The sequence below is a fragment of the Trachypithecus francoisi genome, unplaced genomic scaffold (assembly GCF_009764315.1).
Source record: "Trachypithecus francoisi isolate TF-2019V2 unplaced genomic scaffold, Tfra_2.0 Lachesis_group12, whole genome shotgun sequence".
In the NCBI taxonomy this organism is placed as follows: Eukaryota; Metazoa; Chordata; class Mammalia; order Primates; family Cercopithecidae; genus Trachypithecus; species Trachypithecus francoisi.
Window position 1 is genome coordinate 53,565,220 of NW_022681457.1, and position 21,464 is coordinate 53,586,683.

General features: G+C 39.4%; 1 protein-coding gene and 1 pseudogene across 4 annotated transcripts in view; one reads left to right on the top strand and one right to left on the bottom strand.

Annotated features, from left to right (window-relative positions):
* The window catches only part of LOC117093725, a 433,995-nt pseudogene that overhangs the window by 161,253 nt on the left and 251,278 nt on the right, over positions 1 to 21,464 (top strand). The window lies entirely within an intron of this gene.
* LOC117093716 (zinc finger protein 93-like) overlaps positions 10,223 to 21,464 on the bottom strand; it is a 30,259-nt gene continuing 19,017 nt past the window's right edge. Inside the window, exons 4-5 of one of the 3 annotated variants that reach the window (XM_033229235.1) lie at positions 12,317 to 12,690; positions 10,223 to 12,148 (exon numbers count right to left, since the gene is read on the bottom strand). In XM_033229235.1, coding sequence (XP_033085126.1) covers positions 10,802 to 12,148; positions 12,317 to 12,690 — 1,721 coding nt within the window. In that variant the 3' untranslated portion in view covers positions 10,223 to 10,801. Of the gene's footprint in view, positions 12,691 to 17,874; positions 17,900 to 21,464 lie in introns of those variants that run through there. The other 2 variants (XM_033229236.1, XM_033229234.1) reach the window with 2 other exon arrangements.

Sequence of the window (21,464 nt, forward strand, 5' to 3'; positions counted from 1 at the left end):
AGAGGAGAAAAATCCGAGACATTTTTCAATTTGGGAGAGATAAGAAAGGGAGAAGGGGATGTGAACACAGACCATCCCTTCGGCCCCTGGTACTTCCCAAAGGGGCAGCAAGGGAGCTGGCTCCTGGGCCTGAGAGTGGGTAAGGGGTGGTGATGGGGAGGACTCAGAGTCAGAAGGAGGGTGGTTGGAGAGAGGGGGAGAAAGAGGTAGAGCCAGAGCAGGGGCATACAGAGGAGGATCATGATGCTCTGGTGGAGGATCATGATGTTGACGGGGAGGGGGAAAATCGGGGGGTCAAAGGAAGGGGAGTCATCAGCTGGGGCAATGGGGAGGGTGGTAGGGGATGAGTCATCGCCTGGGGTCATGGGGAGGGTGGTAGGAGGCGAGTCAGGTTTAGAGCGGGCAAGGAGGATTTGGAAAGTAGAAGAGGACTGGCAGAAAGAAGGGTGGCTATGGAGAGTGAAGAAAGCCTGAACACAAGGAATCTCAGACCATTTCCCATTGTGGTGGCAAAAGTTGTCTGTCTCTAAGCACACTGAAATCGTAAGTGCCATTTTTGGGTGATTGGGAGCCACCGTCCAACTTGTATTGAGACTAGTCAATATTACAGTAGAAAATAAGCCTCCTGGGACCGACCTCTGAATGGAGGCTGAGAGCACTGAGGTTGTGCGGAGGGGGGTAGAGGAAGAAGAGACTGCCAATCGATAAGGATGGTGGGAGAGGGCGTCCCCTGTCCCACAAGTCCTGTCCGGAATATAGGAGGTAGCTGCCAAGTTAGTCATCCCTGAAATGGAGAAACCAGAGGACTGGAGGCTGGAGAAAGCCCTTGGTCCAGTGCTGGGTCTTTTGGGAATGCAGAGACAGTCAAGGGTTCTGGGTAAATGGCAAGACTCTCTCTCTCTTACTCACCCCTGTGGAGGCTCTGAAGGTGAATGAAGTCACCAACAATGGGAGAGTCTAGGAGATCTCTGGGTCTTCATCAGGTTTGAGAAGGGGAGGGTGGCTGGGAGAGGGTGGCAGGAGAGGGGGAAAGGCACCGAGTTTCCAGCGCACAGTGATGAACAATCCTGGGAGGGAGTGACAGAGAGTCAGAGTCCTCCAGGGATGCCCGGCCAGAGCCTACCCTTTCCCAGGTTTTGACACCAAAATGTAAGGTTGGCCGAGAGAAAGGACAAGTAGACCCAAAATCAGGCGGGCAAGTTTATTAACCTGCTGGGCTGCTACACAGCAATCAAAGGAGGCAGCCCTGAGCTTACAAAGTGAGGTGTTTCTGTGAGATGAGAGGGGCTTAAGGGAGTTAACTTTGCCGCTAGCTAGTTTATCAGTTAGAAACAGGCACAAAGGCAGTTTATCAGTTTACCACGAACTTGCAACACCTCATCTTGTGACATTTATGGCAGCAGCTAGGTGAAAAACAGGAATTTACAGGAATATATAATTAAAGTTTGTTTGTGTTTCCAATGACCTCCCCCAATGCCGCCCATATGGCTGTTATTAGGGCTTGCATGATGTACCATGACTGCAAACTCTACTGTGGCACCCAGATGAGGGCTTAAGAATGCAGCTGCAGAGTATTCAAGGTAAGGGTCAGCTGCATTTTCCTGGGGCAGCTTGTCCCTAACATCTCTATCTGGACTCATCCTGGAAATTCAGTGGTATTTTTCCTATGTCACCATTATAATTAGAAACTGGGGCTGAAACACTGCTCACATTCCCATTGTTGTGAAGGTGCAATTCTACCCAGGAGGCCTGCAGGCTCTCCTCCTGCAGCTCAGGCTTCACTCTCTGATGTGACACTAGAGTGCTGCTGTGGCAAATGGAGGTCACATAAAATGTGAGCTCTGCTCTGGGCTGTGCCTCAGTGGCAAATGGTAGAGGTCAAGAGAGGACACTAGCAACCAGAAGAAAGCAAGCAGGAGTGCTGTAGCCCAATGCCAGGGAGTATAGAGCCACTGCTCTAAAATGTAAATAGCCAAATAAAGATAGAACCCTATTTAACCATTTTGGTAGTAGAGTGAAAGCCTACCTTCAGCAGGCACCTGGCTTCAAGCTGCTAAACTACCTCCTGTTATGAAGATATGAAAAGTTTATTTGTCATTGAATATAAACAATTAGCATACACAGATGGCCTCTTCAATCTCCAAGTGAATTTAGGATGAACTATGTATGATATGGTGCTGAAATTCTTCTACTTGTAGACTAATTTTGGTGACCATTCTTCTATCTTTGCAGTCTCTTAAACAGATTGATGATGATGCATGTCATGTTCAAGTTCAATTGTGTAATAAAACGTTTTCTTTCTATTTTATTATTGTGGAGTTTCTCTGAGGCTGGAGAAAATTTTTCTTCTAATTATTGTTTCCAAGCACGGTCTAGAATTAGCAGACATGATATAAACACATAAGGTGAAAACGAGAATTTACTCTAGAGGGGACTTTCCCTCTCAGGCTTCCAGTCAACTCACACTTGTGCTACAAAGTTCATGCTGTCCTCTAAATACGCAAGCAGAATTGTGTCTCTGCCTATATGGTATCTATAGTCCTCCTCTACAGTCAGTTCTAAAGAGGTTAGATCAGATTTCTACAAACTCCACATGACACCAATCATTTTCTTTCTTTCAATGACTCTGGCATCTTCATACGTGAAACTGATTCAGACAACATGGGGCCCACAAATCCAGTCAGAGTAATGTGTGCATTGAGTAGACATGTAGACATGAGAATCTCCACTTTCCCCTTCCTCCTCTTACTAAAATGCTCACAAATGTGCAGGTAACACCTGCTGCTACTCCAGTCATTCAGGTTCTAAATCTGCAGCTCCAAATTTTGAATCCAGGTCTTGAGATTTGGGAAATAAAAACTTTTATCTGGAAAATGCAAGTCTTTTGGTTATCAAGCTCAGAGAGACATTAAAATGCAAGTGTACTTATGTCTATCTTCCCCATTTGAACTATGTATTCATCTCTTGAAACAGTACACTATAGCCACAAGTAGCTATAAATTAAACTAATAATGCCACATTGGACACTATATCCCATACCCTAAACCATAACCATATATGTACAATATGTATCTCATCAATAATCAGTGTTTTTTCTGCAAATAAATAAAAATTTCTAACAATCAACTTGTAACTGCTGCTAATCAAAGTGTAGCTTCCAGGCAACTTGAATCTTTGCTCCCTGGTTAAAATTCTTAAGCTTGACCCAAATAAAGTGTCTGTTTATATTCATGTTGTGTCAGCCTTTTCTTTTTTTTCATGTAGACTTATCATTTAGAATGTGCTAGAGGAGCCTCTATGAGGGTATCTCTCCTTTGATTGTACTTCACTTTCTGTAACACCAAAGAATGCAAAGCCAGGTGGATCCTACCTAGAATCTGCCGATAAGGTCTGGCCTCTGCCTGGGATTTACAAAAAAGGGCCAGACTTTTGATTGAGAATGTACAGAAAACAAACAAAAGACATTTTCTGCATTGCCAAATGTAAACATACATTTCATAGCCCCCATTTGGGAGCGTGGCTCTTGGAGACTTTTCACATCTTGTTCATTGACTTGCTACAGCTATGTGAGAGGCTCCAGGAGGAAATAGAATCTGGTGACAGAATCTGTAAATGTAAATAAGCATCTTAGAAGTGAGAGATCAAGGCCACAAAGTATCCAGAGCCATGACCACAACTGCATTTACCTGTAAAATGTGATACTGGAGTAGAGTATTCTTGTTCTTTCTTGCAAGAGCTAGAAAATCAGAATGGGTGATCCAGGTTTAGGAGCTCCACTAGGGCACTTCCATTTTCTATGTAGAATCAGCCTAAGTCTCCAGTCTGGCTTATTATTGGGCCATCAGCCCCAGGTCACTGAAAATTCTCTCACAATCACCTAGGTGTCTTTGAGGCATTTGAGGATGTCCAGATGGAGTCTCACTCTGTGTCCCAGGCTGGAGTTCAGTGGTGTGATCTCAGCTCACTGCAACCTTTGCTGTTCGGGTTCAAGTGATGTTCCTGTCTTAGCCTCCCGAGTAGCTGGGATTACTGGCACATGCCAATGCACCCGGCAAACTTTTGTATTTTTAGTAGAGATGAGGTTTCACTATCTCAGTTAGGCTAGTCTTGAACTCCTGACCTCGTGATCCACCTGTCTCGGCCTCTCAAAATGCTGGGATTATGGGCGTGAGTCACCGCATCTGGCCGTATGATTTCTATTTCTTTCACATGTTAAGTGTACGGTATTTATTTTCCAATAAAATTACCCTAGAAAACTTTAAGAGATTTGTTTAAATTGCATATTAGTATATAGTACAAAGTTGATAGGGCAGTGGCTAGAAAAGATTTAAATTATGGAAACTGTTGGATTTAAGTTTCTTTTAGGATGCTTAGAAGAAACAAAACTGGTAGTAACCCAGTGACATATAGAACAGAATTCTACATAGGGTCCTCACACTGCCCCAGACTTGTTTACATATATCCTTTTTGAAGCCTTATTTAGGTCTGACCATACCCTGGAGTCTTGCCTCACAGAACTGATTGGAAGATATGAGAGTTTTGGCCGCTGAATCCTGCTGCCTTTCTAGAGCTGGTGCTCACAATTTCCTGAAAACCAAAAGCAGATGAATGGGAAAAATAAAGTATGTATTACAGAGTCTTAGCTTTTAAATTTTCTATTAAAACCAGCGCTTGCACAGACATTCTATTTAGCAACTTGTTTTCTATTCCTGCATAAACACAATAAAATTTTCTCTAAACTACATTAAACTCACCCTTTCTATATCTCTTTTATCTGCCTATATCTAGCTTTTATTTCTTACAACTTTTTAAAAAATTTGATGACAGAGAAACAGAAGAAAAAAAAAAACGCTGGGCCCTTTTTCTAAATCCTGAAAATTATTAAACCCTTAGTACCAGCTCCTAGGGTGTTATGAGAATTAAATCACATAATGTGTTCTGCCCAGCACTGTGCTCTGTATCATACACTTGAGCACATAGTACTTGCTTAATAAACATTGCATTCGTACATGTGTACATGTTGTTTTTTAAACCCAGACTTATTCAAACATTGCTGCCTTCTGTTTCCTCTATAAACTTAAAGAGCCAGCAAAGAATATAAAACTTTAGGATGGAGATGGATTGTCCTTATTTGTACCATAAGTATTTGGTTGTGACAAGGGCACTAAATGTAAGGGACCCTGTGCTCTGTCTGCTTTCTCTAACTAATGCTAATAATGAGACAAGGGGAAGCAACACCAGCATTGACAGGGAACTAGTTTAAAACACGCATTCATGGACCCTTTTCAAACCTGCCATCACATTACATAAAGTGGGACAAAATTACCAACTAATTTATAAGCTCATTAAAGCTTGAAAGGCAACGCTTAGCTTAATGGTTGTCAGCCAGGCTTCTCATTAGGATCACAAGGTCAATTTGCAGAAATCTCTTGTGTCCTCTCCACAGCTTCTGTTTATTGTTCTGGCTGGAAGAATCCAGGTTGTTTCAGTGAAGGGCCTTATGTGACTCTAAGGTGAGACCAGAATCAAGTGTAAGGGCTTCAAAATACATTCTCGAGAGTTAAGTTCCACCTTTTCACTAAAGAGTGGTCACAGGGCCTGTTCTGTTTGAGTTTGGTAAGGACAGGTCAGTATGGTGCATATTTCCATTACTGTAGCAGAAATTGCTGGAGTCTCTGGCAGCGGAGGGCACCTGAGGACAGGAAAGGAGAAGCTTATATTTTTATCTTCACGGAGCAGCTCGTTTTTCCTGAATCTCTTCTGTTTAAAAGACAGAAATAAGTGGAATTTTTCTTTTTCTGCCAGTTGATGTCATGCTAGCAGGTGGATCTGTGGTACTGACAACATTAAAGACATATTCTCAAGATTCAGGTGCAATTTGTCCAGAGAATCTCATCTGAGAATAAATTCCAGCGAAGGAGGAAAAAAATGTCTTTTCTTCAGGTAAACATGTGTCAGATGAAGAGCTGTGTCCACTCTGCCGCCTGGACTGCCATACGTTTAGTACTCACAACCTTTACTTCTCTACTTGTGTTTTTCCTCCCTAATGAGTTTGGTTTAACTACTTGTTAAAATTTTTATTATAGTCAAGGGTCTCTGAAAAACGTTTCTGTCCTATGTCCCACAGACTTCTGTACATTCTGTACATCATAGCTTCTTATATGTCATGTAGAATTCTCAGTAAGAATTTATGATCTGCAATATTAAAAATGTTCCCGGCCGGGCGCGGTGGCTCAAGCCTGTAATCCCAGCACTTTGGGAGGCCGAGACGGGCGGATCACGAGGTCAGGAGTTCGAGACCATCCTGGCTAACACAGTGAAACCCCGTCTCTACTAAAAAATACAAAAAGCTAGCCGGACGAGGTGGCGGGTGCCTGTAGTCCCAGCTACTCGGGAGGCTGAGGCAGAATGGCGTAAACCCGGGAGGCGGAGCTTGCAGTGAGCTGAGATCCGGCCACTGCACTCCAGCCTCCGCGACAGAGCGAGACTCCGTCTCAAAAAAAAAAAAAAAAGTTCCTTTGTGGCTGTTGAACATGAAAAGATATGGATACTCAAGGTTTCTATTGGGGAACACTGTGGTCCTTAGTAAAGACGGAGAACATGGAATCTTGAGGCTCCATCTGTGTGTTCCATTAGCCCTATGCAGAATGGGATTAAGAAAATGTTTATTTAAATGGAAAGGTATTTATTAAGCAGAAAGTTCTGAAAAAAAATTATTAGGACATACCTGCTCTCTAGGGTGCTAAATGAAGCCTACTTAAAATTACTACTAGAAATTACAGAACATAGGAGTTACCTGTATTTTGAAGTGTGCATAAAACTGATGCTTCTTTATGGTTAAATTCAGACTATAGTTTACTGCATTGGGGAGGAATATTTCAACAGTGATGCTGTGTTCTTCTGTGTGCATTAGCATATCATAAGAATTTGTCCTAGTGCAGTTAATGGTTATTTACTTGGTGAAATAGCTCTCTGATAGATTTTTTCCACTATAGAGTTATTTTTCTCTTCACAATTAAGTATCTTTATACAGCTACTCTGCATAAACGATCATATTTAATCTGGCAGTTGTCCTTTATTTTTTTCTACATATTTTTCTTTAGAAAATGAAGGCTCTTATCTTTGTTTACAGGCTAGAAAAACTGGGAAAACACAGGCTCTACCACTTACTGCATGTTTGACAAAATATCCTTGTTAGGCCAAAAACATTATCATTACTGGTGAGCTTGTTAGAAATTCAAAACATCAGCGAGGAGCCTGTAATTGCAGCACTTTGGGAGGCCGAGGCGGGCAGATCACCTGAGGTTGGGAGTTTGACACCAGCCTGACCAACATGGAGAATAATCCGTCGCTACTAAAAATACAAAAATAGCTGGGCGTCGTGGTACATGCCTGTCATCTCAGCTACTCAGGAGGCTGAGGCAGAATTGTTTGAACCCAGGAGGGGGACACTGCTGTGAGCCAAGGTCATGCCACCACACTCAAGCCTGGGCAATAAGCATGGAACTCCATCTTAAATAAAAAAAAGGAAATAAATACTTAAATCAGACTTTACTCCAGATCTTCTCGGGGGGGGGGGGGGGGGGAAACCTACGTAAGATCTTCAGCTTATGGTACATAGTAAATTTGAGAGGTTCCTTCTGAATATGTTTTTTCCATCTGAAAAATATTCACAACTCATTCCGTATGATGTAAATATAGCACTCAAAAATGTACATTTGTGTTCATGCCCTTAATTTTATACTTTAATATCTAGAAAAATACAACATATGAACCGATGTTCTCGATCTTATGGTGCTCTTTTTCATCATAGAGAACACATTAGAAAATATTTGTGTTGAAAATTATTGTATTGGATAATTTTAGTGCTATAACTCAGAACCACTTCCCTTTATTCTCTAATTTCACCTTAAGTCAAATTAAAAATTCCACTCATGGCCACTTGGTAAAATGTGTGTTTTTCAGGGATCATTACTATTTAGAGATGTGGCCATAGAATTCTCTCTGGAGGAGTGGCATTGCCTGGACACTGTACAGTGGAAATTGTATACGAATGTGATGTTAGAGAACTACGGAAATATGGTCTTCCTTGTTGAGGATAACTTTAAGACATAATTCATAATATACCCTAAAGTTTTTCTCTTTTATGTAGAATTTTTTTAGTAATTTATTCTTTGCAGAAAAGTTTCAGATCCCCTTTTTACTGAAAATCTTCAAAATTGCTCATGTAGAAAAGTATCTCTTGAAGATGTTTCATCTTAATCCAAACTTTCCACATTCCTGATTTGAGCTGTATAATTCACTCTAAATTAGTGGTAATTCCAAAAATTAGTGACAAAGTATTCTTGCCCCCATCTGAAAATCTAATTGCCACCACCAATTTTTGATTCAGTAGTACCAGATAGTAAAATTAAGAAATCTATAAATTGAAAGCATTTTCTAAATATTTAGAAATTTGTTACAAATTAGTATTTTGGTACTAATTTACTAGAATATTTTATTACATCTGCTCTGCTGAGCACATTACTAGCTTGTAATTGGAGAATATGAGCAAGATTCATGTTATTTATTCTTAATACAACAGTGTTGTTGTCCCTAAGCCAGACCTAATCACCCATCTAGAGCAAGGAGAAAAAGCTTTGACTCTGAAGAGACAGCAGATGATTGCCAACCCCCCAGGTATGAGTGAAAATGAATACAACAGAAAACACAGGTAAGAGGTCTCAAGGTCAAAGAGAGCCAATCCTTAAAAGCTGATTCAGGAAACTGTGTTCCAAAGAAATATTTACTGGGCAGCTGTATTTTTTGTTTCTGTTTTGTAATTCTGCTCTCACAAAGGGGCATCTTCAGTCTTATACTTTTAAATTCTCTAAGGATTCTACTTTTCTTTCAGTGAACTTAAAGTTCACAGTGAGAACCAAAGTCCTCTTCATGGCATAAAAGAGGCTGCTTTTCTATTGTTTTGGGGACACACAAATATCTGCATGATTTTGAGAAACTAAAACTATTTTTTAAGTTCTCTTTTTCCATCATGTCTGAAAAATGTGATAGTAGCTTCTGGTGCATTTTTGTTCATTTCATTGCACAATCCATTCTGTTTTTATTACTATACAGTCTTGAAATACAGCTTGACATTATAAGTATGATATCCTTCCACTTTTTTTCCCTCAAGATTGCTTTGGCTATTCAAAGTTTTAGTTTCATATAAATTTTAAAATACTATTTTCCAGTATTCTGAAAGAAATACCACCGCAAATTTTGATAGGAAGTTTATTGAATCTGTAGATAACTTTGGATAATACGGCACGTTAATGATATTTATTCTTTCAACCTATAAAGTTTTATATTTATTTGGATTTTCTCTAATTTTTTATTGATATTTTATTGTAAAGACTTTTTAGCTTTTTAGTTATTTTCTCAGAAATTTGTTTATTTATTGAGAGTGACTTGCTCCTTCTCCAGGCTGGAGTGCAGTGGCGTGATCTCAGCTCACTGGAACCTCCACCGCCCAGGTTCTAGCGATTCCCCCGCCTAATTAGCTGAAAGTACAGACATGTACCACCATGCCCAGCTAATTTTTTGTATTCTAGCAAAGATGGGGTTTCACCATGGCCAAGATGGTCTTGATCTCCCGACCTCGTGATCCACCCACCTCAACCTCCAAAAGTGCTGACATTACAGGCATGAGCCACCAGATCTGGCCAGAAATTTATTATTTAATGCTATAGTAAATACGATTTTTTTTTCCTCTCCTTTTTTTTTTTTTCTTTTTCAGATGGAGTCTGGCACTGTTGCCCAGCCTGGAGTGCAATGCTACGATCTCTGCTCACCACAACCTCCACCTCCCAAATTCAAGGATTCTCCTCCCTCAGCCTCCCAACCAGCTTGGATTGCAGGTGCTAGCCACCACACCCAGCTAATTTTTGTATTTTTAGTAAAGATGGGATTTCAACATGCTGGCCAGGCTGGTCTCAAACTCCTGATCTCAGATCATTCATCCACCTCAGTCTCCCAAAGTGCTGGGATTACAGGCATGAGCCAAAGTGCCTAGTGTGTTCCTCTGTTTAATCAGATAGTTTAAGTGTATAAAGCCATATATATAATGTATGTTGATTTTATATTTTGCTAATTACTGAGTGTATTTATTAGTTTAGACAGGTTTTAATGTACTACTTAAGGTTTTTCAAATATAAGATTGTATGATCTACAAACAGCAACTTTTTATTTTTCTTCAATTTCAATGGCTATTTTTATTTCTTTGACTAATTCTTCTGCCACATACTTCCAGTGCTACATTAAAATAGAAGCACTGACAATGGGCACAATGTAGTTTTGTATTGGTGTCTGAATTTGATGGAGCAAACACCTCTTCAAGTTTTCGTACACTGATTTTAGAAGGTAAAGATCTTTTGTTTGGCCCTTAGGGTGATGAGATACCCTCTGAATTAGTAGTGAAGAGGGGTTGTAGCTTGGTCACAAGGTTCCTGGGTCTGCAATAGGGTTCACCTTTAGCAGGTAACTGTGTGGGTTTCTATATAGGCAGAAAATTGACCTTAAGCTGTGGCTCAGGTAACTAAAACTGAGTCACTGAACAACTCCAGGGACCACAGTAAAGGCCAAGGTCTGCAGGCCTGCCTACATGGCTGTAAATGGGCCCCTTCCTCCAGGTCTCTGGAATGGCAGGACCTCTGCCACACTGTGGCTGGGAGGAGTTTGGCATGATTACAGAGTAAGTTCAGAACTCTCAGTGTATAGTAAGATGTGAGGACCGCTTGAAGGCTTTGCCACATTCTTCATATTTCTAGGGTTTTTCCCCAGTATGAATTATCTCATGTCTACTAAAGCTTGAGGGTGAAACAAAGATTTTGCCACATTTATCACACTTGTATGGTTTGTTCTCTCCAGAATGAATTTTCTTATGTGAAAAAAGGGTTGCAGAACGGTTAAAAGCTTCACCACATTCTCTACATCTATAGGGTTTCTCTCCAGTATGAACTATCTTATGTGTAGTAAGGTGTGCAGATAGGTGAAAAGCTTTGCCACATTCTTCACATGTGTAGGGTTTCTTTCCAGTATGAATTTTCTTATGTGTAGTAAGGGTTGAAGACTGGTTAAAAGCTTTGCCACATTCTTCACATTTGTAGGTTTTCTCTCTAGTATGAATTTTCTTATGTTTAGTAAGGACTGAGGAGCGTTTGAAGACTCTGCCACATTCTTCACATTTGTAGGGTTTCTCTCCAGTATGAATTATCTTATGTGTACTAAGGGCTGAGGAGTACTTGAAGGCTTTGCCACATTCTTCACATTTGTAGGGTTTCTCTCCAGTATGACTTCTCTTATGTGAACTAAGGACAGAGGAGTACTTAAAGGCTTTGCCACATTCTTCACATTTGTAGGGCTTCTCTCCAGTATGAATTATCTTATGTCTAGTTAGGACTGAGGACCAAACGAAGGCTTTGCCACATTCTTCACATTTGTAGTGTTTCTTTCCCATATGAATGATCTCATGTTTACTAAGGGTTGAGGATGCAATAAAGGCTTTGCCACATTTATTACACTTGTATGGTTTCTCTCCAGTATGAATTCTCTTATGTGTAGTAAGGGTACAGGAGTACTTAAAGGCTTTGCCACATTCTTCACAAACATAGGGCTTCTCTCCAGTATGAATTTTCTTATGTTTAGTAAGTGTTGAGGACTGGTTAAAAGCTTTGCCACATTCTTCACATTTGTAAGGTTTCTCTCCAGTATGAATAATCTTATGTGTACTAAGGTATGAAGACTGCTTGAAGGTTTTGCCACATTCTTCACATTTGTAGCGTTTCTCTTCAGTATGGCTTTTCTTATGTGTAGCAAGGACAGAGGAGTACTTAAAGGCTTTGCCACATTCTTCACACATGTAGGGTTTCTCTCCAGTATGAATTATCTTATGTCTAGTAAGGATTGAGGACTGGAAGAAGGCTTTGCCACATTCTTCACATTTGTAGGGTTTCTTTCCTGTATGAATGATCTCATGTTTACTAAGGGTTGAGGATGTAATAAAGGCTTTGCCACATTTATCACACTTGTATGGTTTCTCTCCAGTATGAATTCTCTTGTGTGTAGTAAGGATTGAGGATCGGTTGAAGGCTTTGCCACATTCTTCACATTTGTAGGGTTTCTTTCCTGTATGAATGATCTCATGTTTACTAAGGGTTGAGGATGCAATAAAGGCTTTGTCACATTTATCACACTTGTATGGTTTCTCTCCAGTATGAATTCTTTTATGTGTAGTAAGGGTAGAGGAGTACTTAAAGGCTTTGCCACATTCTTCACAAATGTAGGGTTTCTCTCCAGTATGAATTCTCTTATGTCTAGTAAGGGTTGAGAACAAGTTAAAAGCTTTGCCACATTCTATGCATCTGAAAGGTTTTTTTTCAGTATGTCTTATCTTATGTCTGTTTGAATTTGAAAATTTATGAAAGACTTTCCCATATTTATCACATTGAAACATTTTGCTCTGGGTAGTTGTACAACAGTGGTTAAGTCCATTATAACCTCCTGTGTGCACCTTACACTCATCCACACTTTCACACCATTTTATTAACTGTACATTTCCATGTCCACGTTTTTCATATCTTCTCGGTATTTTTTGGAAAGAGTCTTTTATGTTCTGCTCTGGCCAAAGGTCTTGGGCAAAATGAGAATACATAACTGAAAGAAACAATAAAAACACATTGCTTCAATTGCTAGACTCAGATAAATATACTTTACAAACCTAACCTATAAAATGATACAAACTACGTAAGTAAGATGACATCGCAAAATACTCAAGCTGTAATTTCTTCCTGCACACATAAATGTAACAAAAACATACTAACCAAAATGGCACAAGGTAATTGGTAAGGCAGGTAAATTTAACTTCATCTCAAAAACAATCGAAAAAGAAATAATTAATATTTTGAAGATGTCTTTACTGCTCAATTTAATTTACAGATTTAATGCAATGTTTTTCAAATGACTAACTGCATTTTCAAAGAAATAAAAACAGCAAATTTAAAAGTATATGGAATCCAAACCGACAACAAAGTACCCAGCAATCTTCAAAAACAGGAACAATGTTAGAGGCATTACCATTTCTGATTTCAAAACACATCAAAAGCTACAGGATTAAAATAATTTGGTATGAGTATAAAGCAGAAAAAGTAGACTAATAAAACAGAATGCAGCACATATATTAACTTTCACGTAATTATTGTAGCATTGTTACTGAAAGCCAATGGGGTAAAAGTAATCCAAATTTGTGTCACCAAATTATTCAGTAGACACAAAAATACAGGAATATCACTCAGTTTTCAAAAAGTAGAAAATATTTTAACAACTATTAAGATAAATATTGATGACACTATGCAAAATAAAATGACCCAGTCACAAAAAGACAGAGATTGGATGAGATATATAAAGCAACTATACTCTCAGAAACAGAAAACAGAGTGGTGTTTGAAAAGAACCACAAAATACAAAGAATTGGTAGTTGTTTCATGTGTACTGAGATTTAGTTTTGCAAGATAAAAACACTCTAGTGATATGTTGCATAACAATGTCAATATAAATAATAAGACCAAACTGAGTATTTGGAAATACATATATATATACTTTGAGATGGAGTCTCACTCTGTCTCCCAGGCTGGAGTGCCTCCTGGATTCTAGTGATTCCCCTGCCTCAGCCTACTGAGTAGCTGGTACTACAGGAATGGGCCACCATGCCTGGCTAATTTTTTGTATTTTAGTAGAGACGGGATTTCACCATGTTGGCCAGATGGTCTTGATCTCCTGACCTCGGGATCCACCCACCTCAGCCTCCCAAAGTGCTGGGATAACAGGCGTGAGCCTGTAGATACATTATGTAAAATAATTTTAATATCAATAACAAACTGGAAAATATAGAGGCATAGTTTTTTTATTCAATTGAAGTTGTTATGACATTAAAATATATTGTTTTAACTTTAAGATGTATGTAATCTCCAGTTTTTGAGATGATTACAAACATATTATTTATAGAAAGTATGCAAAAGAAAGTAAAATATAATCAAAGCATGCCAGTACAAAATTAAATGAAAATTAAGTAAGTAAAATAGGAAATGAGAAAAATATAACTACTAGAAACACATAAAACAATAATAATATTAGTGGTAATAACAACTTCATTTCTTTAACCAATCATTTTAAATATAGATTAAACTAATAAAATGAAATGTAATCACAGGACTTTGGAAGGTCAAGGTGGGCTGATCACTTGATCCCAAAAGTTCAAGATCATCTTGGGCAATATGGCAAACCTCTGTCTCTACAAAAAAATAGAAACAAGCTGGCTGACAGAGTGAGACACTATCTCAAAAATAAATGAGGCTGGGCGCGGTGGCTCATGCTTAAATCCCAACACTTTCGGAGGCTGAAGCAGGCAGATCACCTGAATTCAGGAGTTCAAGACAAGCCTGGTCATCATGGTGAAACCCCATCTCTACTAAAAATACAAAAAATTAGCTGGGCATGGTGGCATGCACCTGTAATTCCAGCTACTTGGGATTACATGCCTGCTTTTTGAAAGCTGAGGCAGGAGAATCACTTGAAACTGGGAGGTGAAGGTTGCAGCGAGCTGACATCGTGCCATTGCACTCCAGCCTGGGCAATAAGAGTGAAACGCCATCTCAAAACCAAGCCAAATAAAATAAATACAAATATAAATATATATATAAATAAAATTATATAAAGAAAAAGATATAGAATGCCTGAGTGGTTTTTTTAAAAAAGCATACAGTATGCTGCCTACAAAAGACTTACTTTAGCATTGAGTCAAATAGGCTGAAAGTAACAGAATGAAAAAAATGTATATTCCATGAAAATAGTTACCACAATTGAGTAAGGTGGTCATAATTATATCAGACATAATATGCTTTCAGTCAAGTACTTCTACAATACAAAAATTCTTATTATATGATGTTAAAGTGAGTTGATTTAGCAGAAATCTGTAACTACAGTATTTATCTATATGTATATGTGTATATAACATCAGGGTTCCAAAATATATAAAAGTAAATATTGATAAAAGTGAAGCATGATATACATAGCAACATAATGATTGTAGACATCAAGACCCAGTTTGCAATAATAGAAAATTCAGATAAAAAATAACAACCAGACAACATTATAGACTATATTGATTATTTTGCATATAGAGAAATACTTAAGAGTGCGTAATTTATAAAGAAAAATGGTTTATTTGGCTCACAGCTTGGCAGAGTGTATAAGTGTGTGCCAGCATCTGCTTCTGGTGAGAATATCAGAAAGCTTAAAATGAAGGTAGAAGGTAAAGAGTAACTGGACATATTATATGGTAAGAGACAGAGCAAGTGCGAGGTGAAGGAGCCACGTTATTTTAATGAACCAGCTCTTATTTGAATTCATAGAGTGTAAACGTTTTGGTTACCGAGAGGATGTACCCAGCCATTCATGAGAAATTTGCCTCCGTGACCCAAACGTGTCCCACCAGGTCCCACAGCCAACACTGAGGATTTATATTGCAGCATGAGGTTTGGACAACATGGACCTCCAAACCATAATATAGACCAACTAGGCTTCACAGACACACACAAAACTCTCCAGTCAAAACCAAGATAATACACAATATTCTTATTTGCATCTGGCATATTCTGTTAGGACATATAACAAGTTTTATTTAATTTAAAAATACTGGCTGGGTGCCAAGGCTCTTGCCCATATTCCGAACACTTTGGGAGGTCCATTGGTGTCAAAAGTTTGAGATCAGCCCGGGCAACATAGTGAGATCCTAACACTACAAACAAGCAAACAATTAGCCAGACATGGTAGTGCATGTCTACAGTCCCACCTACTCAAAAAACTGAGTTGAAAGAATAATCACTTGAGCCCAGGAGGCTGAGGCTACAGGAAGCTAAAATTCTGCCACTGCACTGCAGCCTGGGTGATGGTAAGATCTTGTCTCAAAACAACAATAACAAATCAATTTAAAAACACTAAACTTATGCACTGGGTGTTTACTAATAAAACCTGAATAAAACTAGGAATTAAAAGCAAAAGTCAAACTGGCAAATTCAACAACATGTGAATATGAAACACACACTCTTCAACATATTCTTGCTCAGGGGGCAAAAAATTCCATTTTTCAAAGATATCAATATAACCTTCAGTTATAAGCTACAGTAACATAAACAATATGATACTGACACAAAGATAAACAGATGAAAGAACAGAGCTCAGAAATGAACCATTTTGTATATGATCAAATGATTTTCCACAAAGTTGCCATGTTTACAAAATAGAGAAAAATAATCTCTCCAAAAAACGAGGTCAAAAACTGATTATCAACACTGATAAAGTTGGCTTATTTTCTTGAATGATACAAAAACATATTTTAAATAAACTATTAGACATAAAAATACATAAATGGAAAAAAGTATTTATAAATCTATATCCAAAATATGTAACACAGGCCAGGTGCAGTTTCTCAACCCTGTCATCCTAGCACTTTGGGAGGGTGAGGTGGGCAGATACCTGAGGTCAGAAGTTGGAGACCAGCCTGGCCAACATGGTAAAACACCATCTCTACTAAAAATACAAAAGTTAGCTTGGCGATGTGGCATGCACATGTAATTCCAGCTACTTGGGAGGCTGAGGTAGGAGAACTGTTTAAACCAGAAGGCAGAGGTTGCAGAGAGCTGAGATTGCACCACTGTACTTTAGCCTGGGCAGCAAAGTAAACCCATGTTTATTGTAACCAGTATTCACAAAAGCCAACAGGCTGAAGCACCCTAGATATCTCTTGACTTATAAACATATTAAAAAATGTAACATATACATACAATGGAATATTATTCCACCTTAAAGAGAATAATCTTGTCACCTTTTTGATGAACTTTGTGAATATTATGTCACCTGAATTAATCCAGTAACAAAATTACGGATACTGTCTGATTCCACTTATATGAGATATCTTAAGTAGTCAAAGCAATAAAAACAGAAAGTAGAAGGTTTGTCTGTCAAGGTATGGAGAGAGGGTAAAATAAGCAGTTGTTACTTAATGGGTATTGAAGTTTTACAAGATGTAAAGTTTCTAGAAGTCTTTTGCATAACAATGTGAATATACTTAACATGCCCGAAATGAACAGTTTTTTTTTGAAACAGGGTCTCACTCTGTCACCCAAGCTGGAGTGTAGTGGCACAATTTTGACTCCCTGCAAGCTCCCTAGTAGCTGGGACCACAGTTGCACACCACCATGCCTACTTATTATTAAATTTTTTTCATAGAGAGAGGTCTCCATGTTGCCCAGGCTCAAACTTTTGGGCTCCAGGGATCCTCCTGGCTTGACCTCCCAAAATCCTGGGATTACACATCAGTGTCACAATCACATCTGGCCCTGAAATATACACTTCAATAAATTTAAGACGGCAAATTTTATTTTATGTGTTTTTAAAACAATGTCTTTAAAGAAAAACTGAAAACAATACAGAATTGTAAGTCTTTCTGAAAATTACCTTCAAATCACAAAAGCATTTCTTTCACAAAAAGATATATATATTCATCATTAAACACATGGTGAAAATACGACTATCTCCATGACTACTCACTTAGACAAGATAAAACCACCACTGAAAATCAGCTAAGAATATGAGCCATAACTAAAGTTGGAGTCATATTTACAGATATACACATATGTAATCTGATTATGATAGACATGCATAATTTATCTCTTAATTAAACATCAAATTGACTTAAAGTGTACAAACAGAATTGCAAATTGTCTAAAATTATAATACATAAATAAAACCAAAAACACAATAAACCAATGTTAAGAAACTTACAATGAGGCTGGGTGCAGTGGCCCACACGTGTTATCTTAGCACTCTGAGAGGCCAAGCCACAAACCACAATTTCTTGAACCCTGGAGGCAGAGGTTGCAGTGAGGCAAGATCACGCCACTGCACTCCAGCCTGTGCGACAGAGTGAGACTCTGTCTCAAAAAAAAAAAAAAAACTACACTGAGAAAACACACTAATATGGAATTTTGAAACAATAATAGAAATGTTTACTCATAAAATCTAGTATGCAACATTGATGTATCCAAAAAAAATAATTGTCAGGCTGGGCGCAGTGGCTCACACCTGTTATCGCAGCACTATGGGAGGCCAAAGCAAGTGGATCATCTGAGGTCAGGAGTTCAAGACCTGCCTGGCCAACAGAGTGAAGCCCCGTGTCTACTAATAATACAAAATTTAGCCAGGTGAGGACACATGCCTGTAATCCCAGCTACTTGGGAGACTGAGGCATGAGAATGGCTTGAACCCGGAAGGTGGAGGTTGCAGTGAGCCAAGATCGCACCACTGCATTGTAGCCAGGGTGACAACGAGTGTGACTCCATCTTACAAAAACAAACAAACAAAAAATTCTAAGTAGCTGCAATATTTAACTGTTAGTTTGTACTCATTAAATGTACGTGTTTTGAATCATTGGCATGTACTGTGCGGGAGTAAAATTTCAGAGAATATTCAGTATAAACAGAAGATTCTAATAAAGAAACAATAAATTAGCACTTAAAAGAATCTAGAGTTACTTTTAATGTTTTAAAATATGCTCTTCTTACACAAAATGAAACTGCTGTAATCCAATTTTAGAAGCAAAGACTAGTCTTATATTGTTAAATAAAGAAAATATACATTTTGCAGAATAGGGTTAGACCCTCTGATATGTAAAACAAATATTAGAAAATATAGCTTATTATTATTTAGATATAAACTGAAGTAGATGAAAATCCTTTAATTCCTTTTTGCCTACAGCAAACTGAAATTATAAGTAACTATTTTAGTAAATATGGAGTGCCTACTAATTACCTAATTTACTTTAGGCATACCATGCAAATTCTAGCATATTATCCTAAATATCTGAATCTAAAATTACAGACAAATTTGAAATAGAAAATAGAAAGTAAAAATATATAGGGAGAGTGATATCAGTAAGATTAAAAGTGCCCTATTTTCATATCCCCTTACAGCAAAAAAAATCTCAATCATCCCTGACAAAAATGCCTTTATGAGAAAACCAGGCATTATGGTTCACAATTGTAATGACAGCTACATGGTACATTAAGGTTGGAGAACTGCTTCAGGCCAGGATTTTGAGACCAGCCTGGGTTATGTAGCAAGATGACTTTTCCAAAATAAGTGCCTCTAAAAGAAATTTGAGATCCAGGGAGGGAGTTGTGAAACGCTGTTAAAGCTGAAGATTGAGAAGTGTTCTATTCAGAAGATAGGCCCTCATTCAGGTGGGAAACTACAGGGTTAGCCCCTGTTCTTGGCTACAGACCAGGATAGGATTCAGCCAACTTGGTCTCACTGAGAATTCTGAACTTAATCTGTAACCATCCCAAACTCATTCCAGCCACAGTCTGGGAGACGTCCTGCAATTCCAGAGACCTAAATGAAGGCATCCATTTACAGCCATGTAGGCAGGGCTACAGACCTTCGCTTTTACTGTGGTCCCTGAAGCTGATCAATGACTCAGTTTCAGTTACCTGAATCACAGTTTAAGGTCAGTTCTGCCTATATAGAAATCCACACAGTTGGGCCAGGCTGGGTGCCTCAGGCCTATAATTCCAGCACTTTGGGAGGCGGAGGCGGGCAGATCGCCTGAGGTCGGGAGCTGGAGACCATCCTTACCAATACAGAGAAACCCCTTCTCTACTAAAAATACAAAATCACTGGGGCGTGGTGGCACATGCCTGTAATTCCAGCTACTTGGGAGGCTGAGGCAGGAGAATCTCTTGAACCCAGGAGGTGGAGGTTGCAGCGAGCCTAGATCGCACTGTTGCACTTCAGCCTGGGCAACAGGAGTGAAACTCCGTGTCAAAAAAAGAAAAAAATAAATAAAGAAAAAAATAAACCCACACGGTTACCTGAGGAAATACTTCTAAAATCAGTTTATGAAAACTTGAAGAGGTGTTTGCTCCATCACATTCAGACACCAATACAAAACTATATTGTGCCCATTGGCAATACATCTATTTGAATGTAGCACTAGAAGTATGTGACAGAAGAATTATTCACAGAAATAAAAAAAATCCAGCCGGGTGTGGTGACTCACGGCTGTAATCCCAAGCACTTTGGGCGGCAGAGGCCGGTGGATCATCTGAGGTCAGGAGTTTCAGACCAGCCTTACCAACAGGGGGAAACCTCGTCTCCACCAAAAAATTAGCCAGGCATTGTAGCGAGCACCTGTAATCCAAGCTACACTGGAGGCTGACGCAGGACAATCGCTTGAACCCGGAAAGCAAAGGTTGCAGTGAGCCCAAATCACGGCATTGCACTCCAGTCTGGGAAACAAGAGTGAAACCTCATGAAAGGAAAGTAAAGGAAAAAGGAAAAAGGAAAAGGAAAAGGAAAGGGAGAGAGAGCGCAGGAGGGCGGGAGGGAGGAAAGTCATTGAAAATCAAGAAAAATAAGTAAAAAAGTTGCTGTTTGTAGATCATACAATCTCATATTTTAAAAACCATAAACAGTACATTAAAAACTGTCTAGCCAGGCATGGTGGCTTACTCCTGTAATCCCAACACATTGAAAGGCCAAGGTGGGCGGATCACCTGAGGTCGGGAGTTTGAGACCAGTCTAACCAACATGGTGAAACCCCGTCTCTACTAAAAATACAAAATTAGGCCGGGCGCGGTGGCTCAAGCCTGTAATCCCAGCACTTTGGGAGGCCGAGACGGGCGGATCACGAGGTCAGGAGATCGAGACCATCCTGGCTAATACGGTGAAACCCCGTCTCTACTAAAAAATACAAAAAACAACTAGCCGGGCGACGAGGCGGGCGCCTGTAGTCCCAGCTACTCGGGAGGCTGAGGCAGGAGAATGGCGCAAACCCGGGAGGCGGAGCTTGCAGTGAGCTGAGATCTGGCCACTGCACTCCAGCCTGGGCGGCAGAGCAAGACTCCGTCTCAAAAAAAAAAATAAAAATAAAAATAAAAATACAAAATTAGCCGGACGTGGTGGTGGTGAGTCAAGATCGTGCCACTGCACTCCAGCCTGGGCGACAAGAGAGAAACTGTCAAAAAAAAAAAGAAAAAGAAAAAAAGGCCGGGTGCGGGGGCTCAAGTCTGTAATCCCAGCACTTTGGGAGGCTGAGGCGGGCAGATCAAGAGGTCAGGAGATCAAGACCATCCTGGCTAACCAGGTGAAACCCTGTCTCTCCTTAAAAAAAAAAAAAAAAAAAAAAATTGCTGGGCGAGGTGGCGGGCGCCTGTATTCCCAGCTACTCCAGAGGCTGAGGCAGGAGAATGGCATGAACCCGGGAGGCTGAGCTTGCAGTGAGCCAAGATCTGCCACTGCACTCCAGCCTGGGCGACAGAGTGACACTCCGTCTCAAAAAAAATAATAAAAAAAAAGCTGTCTAATAAATACAC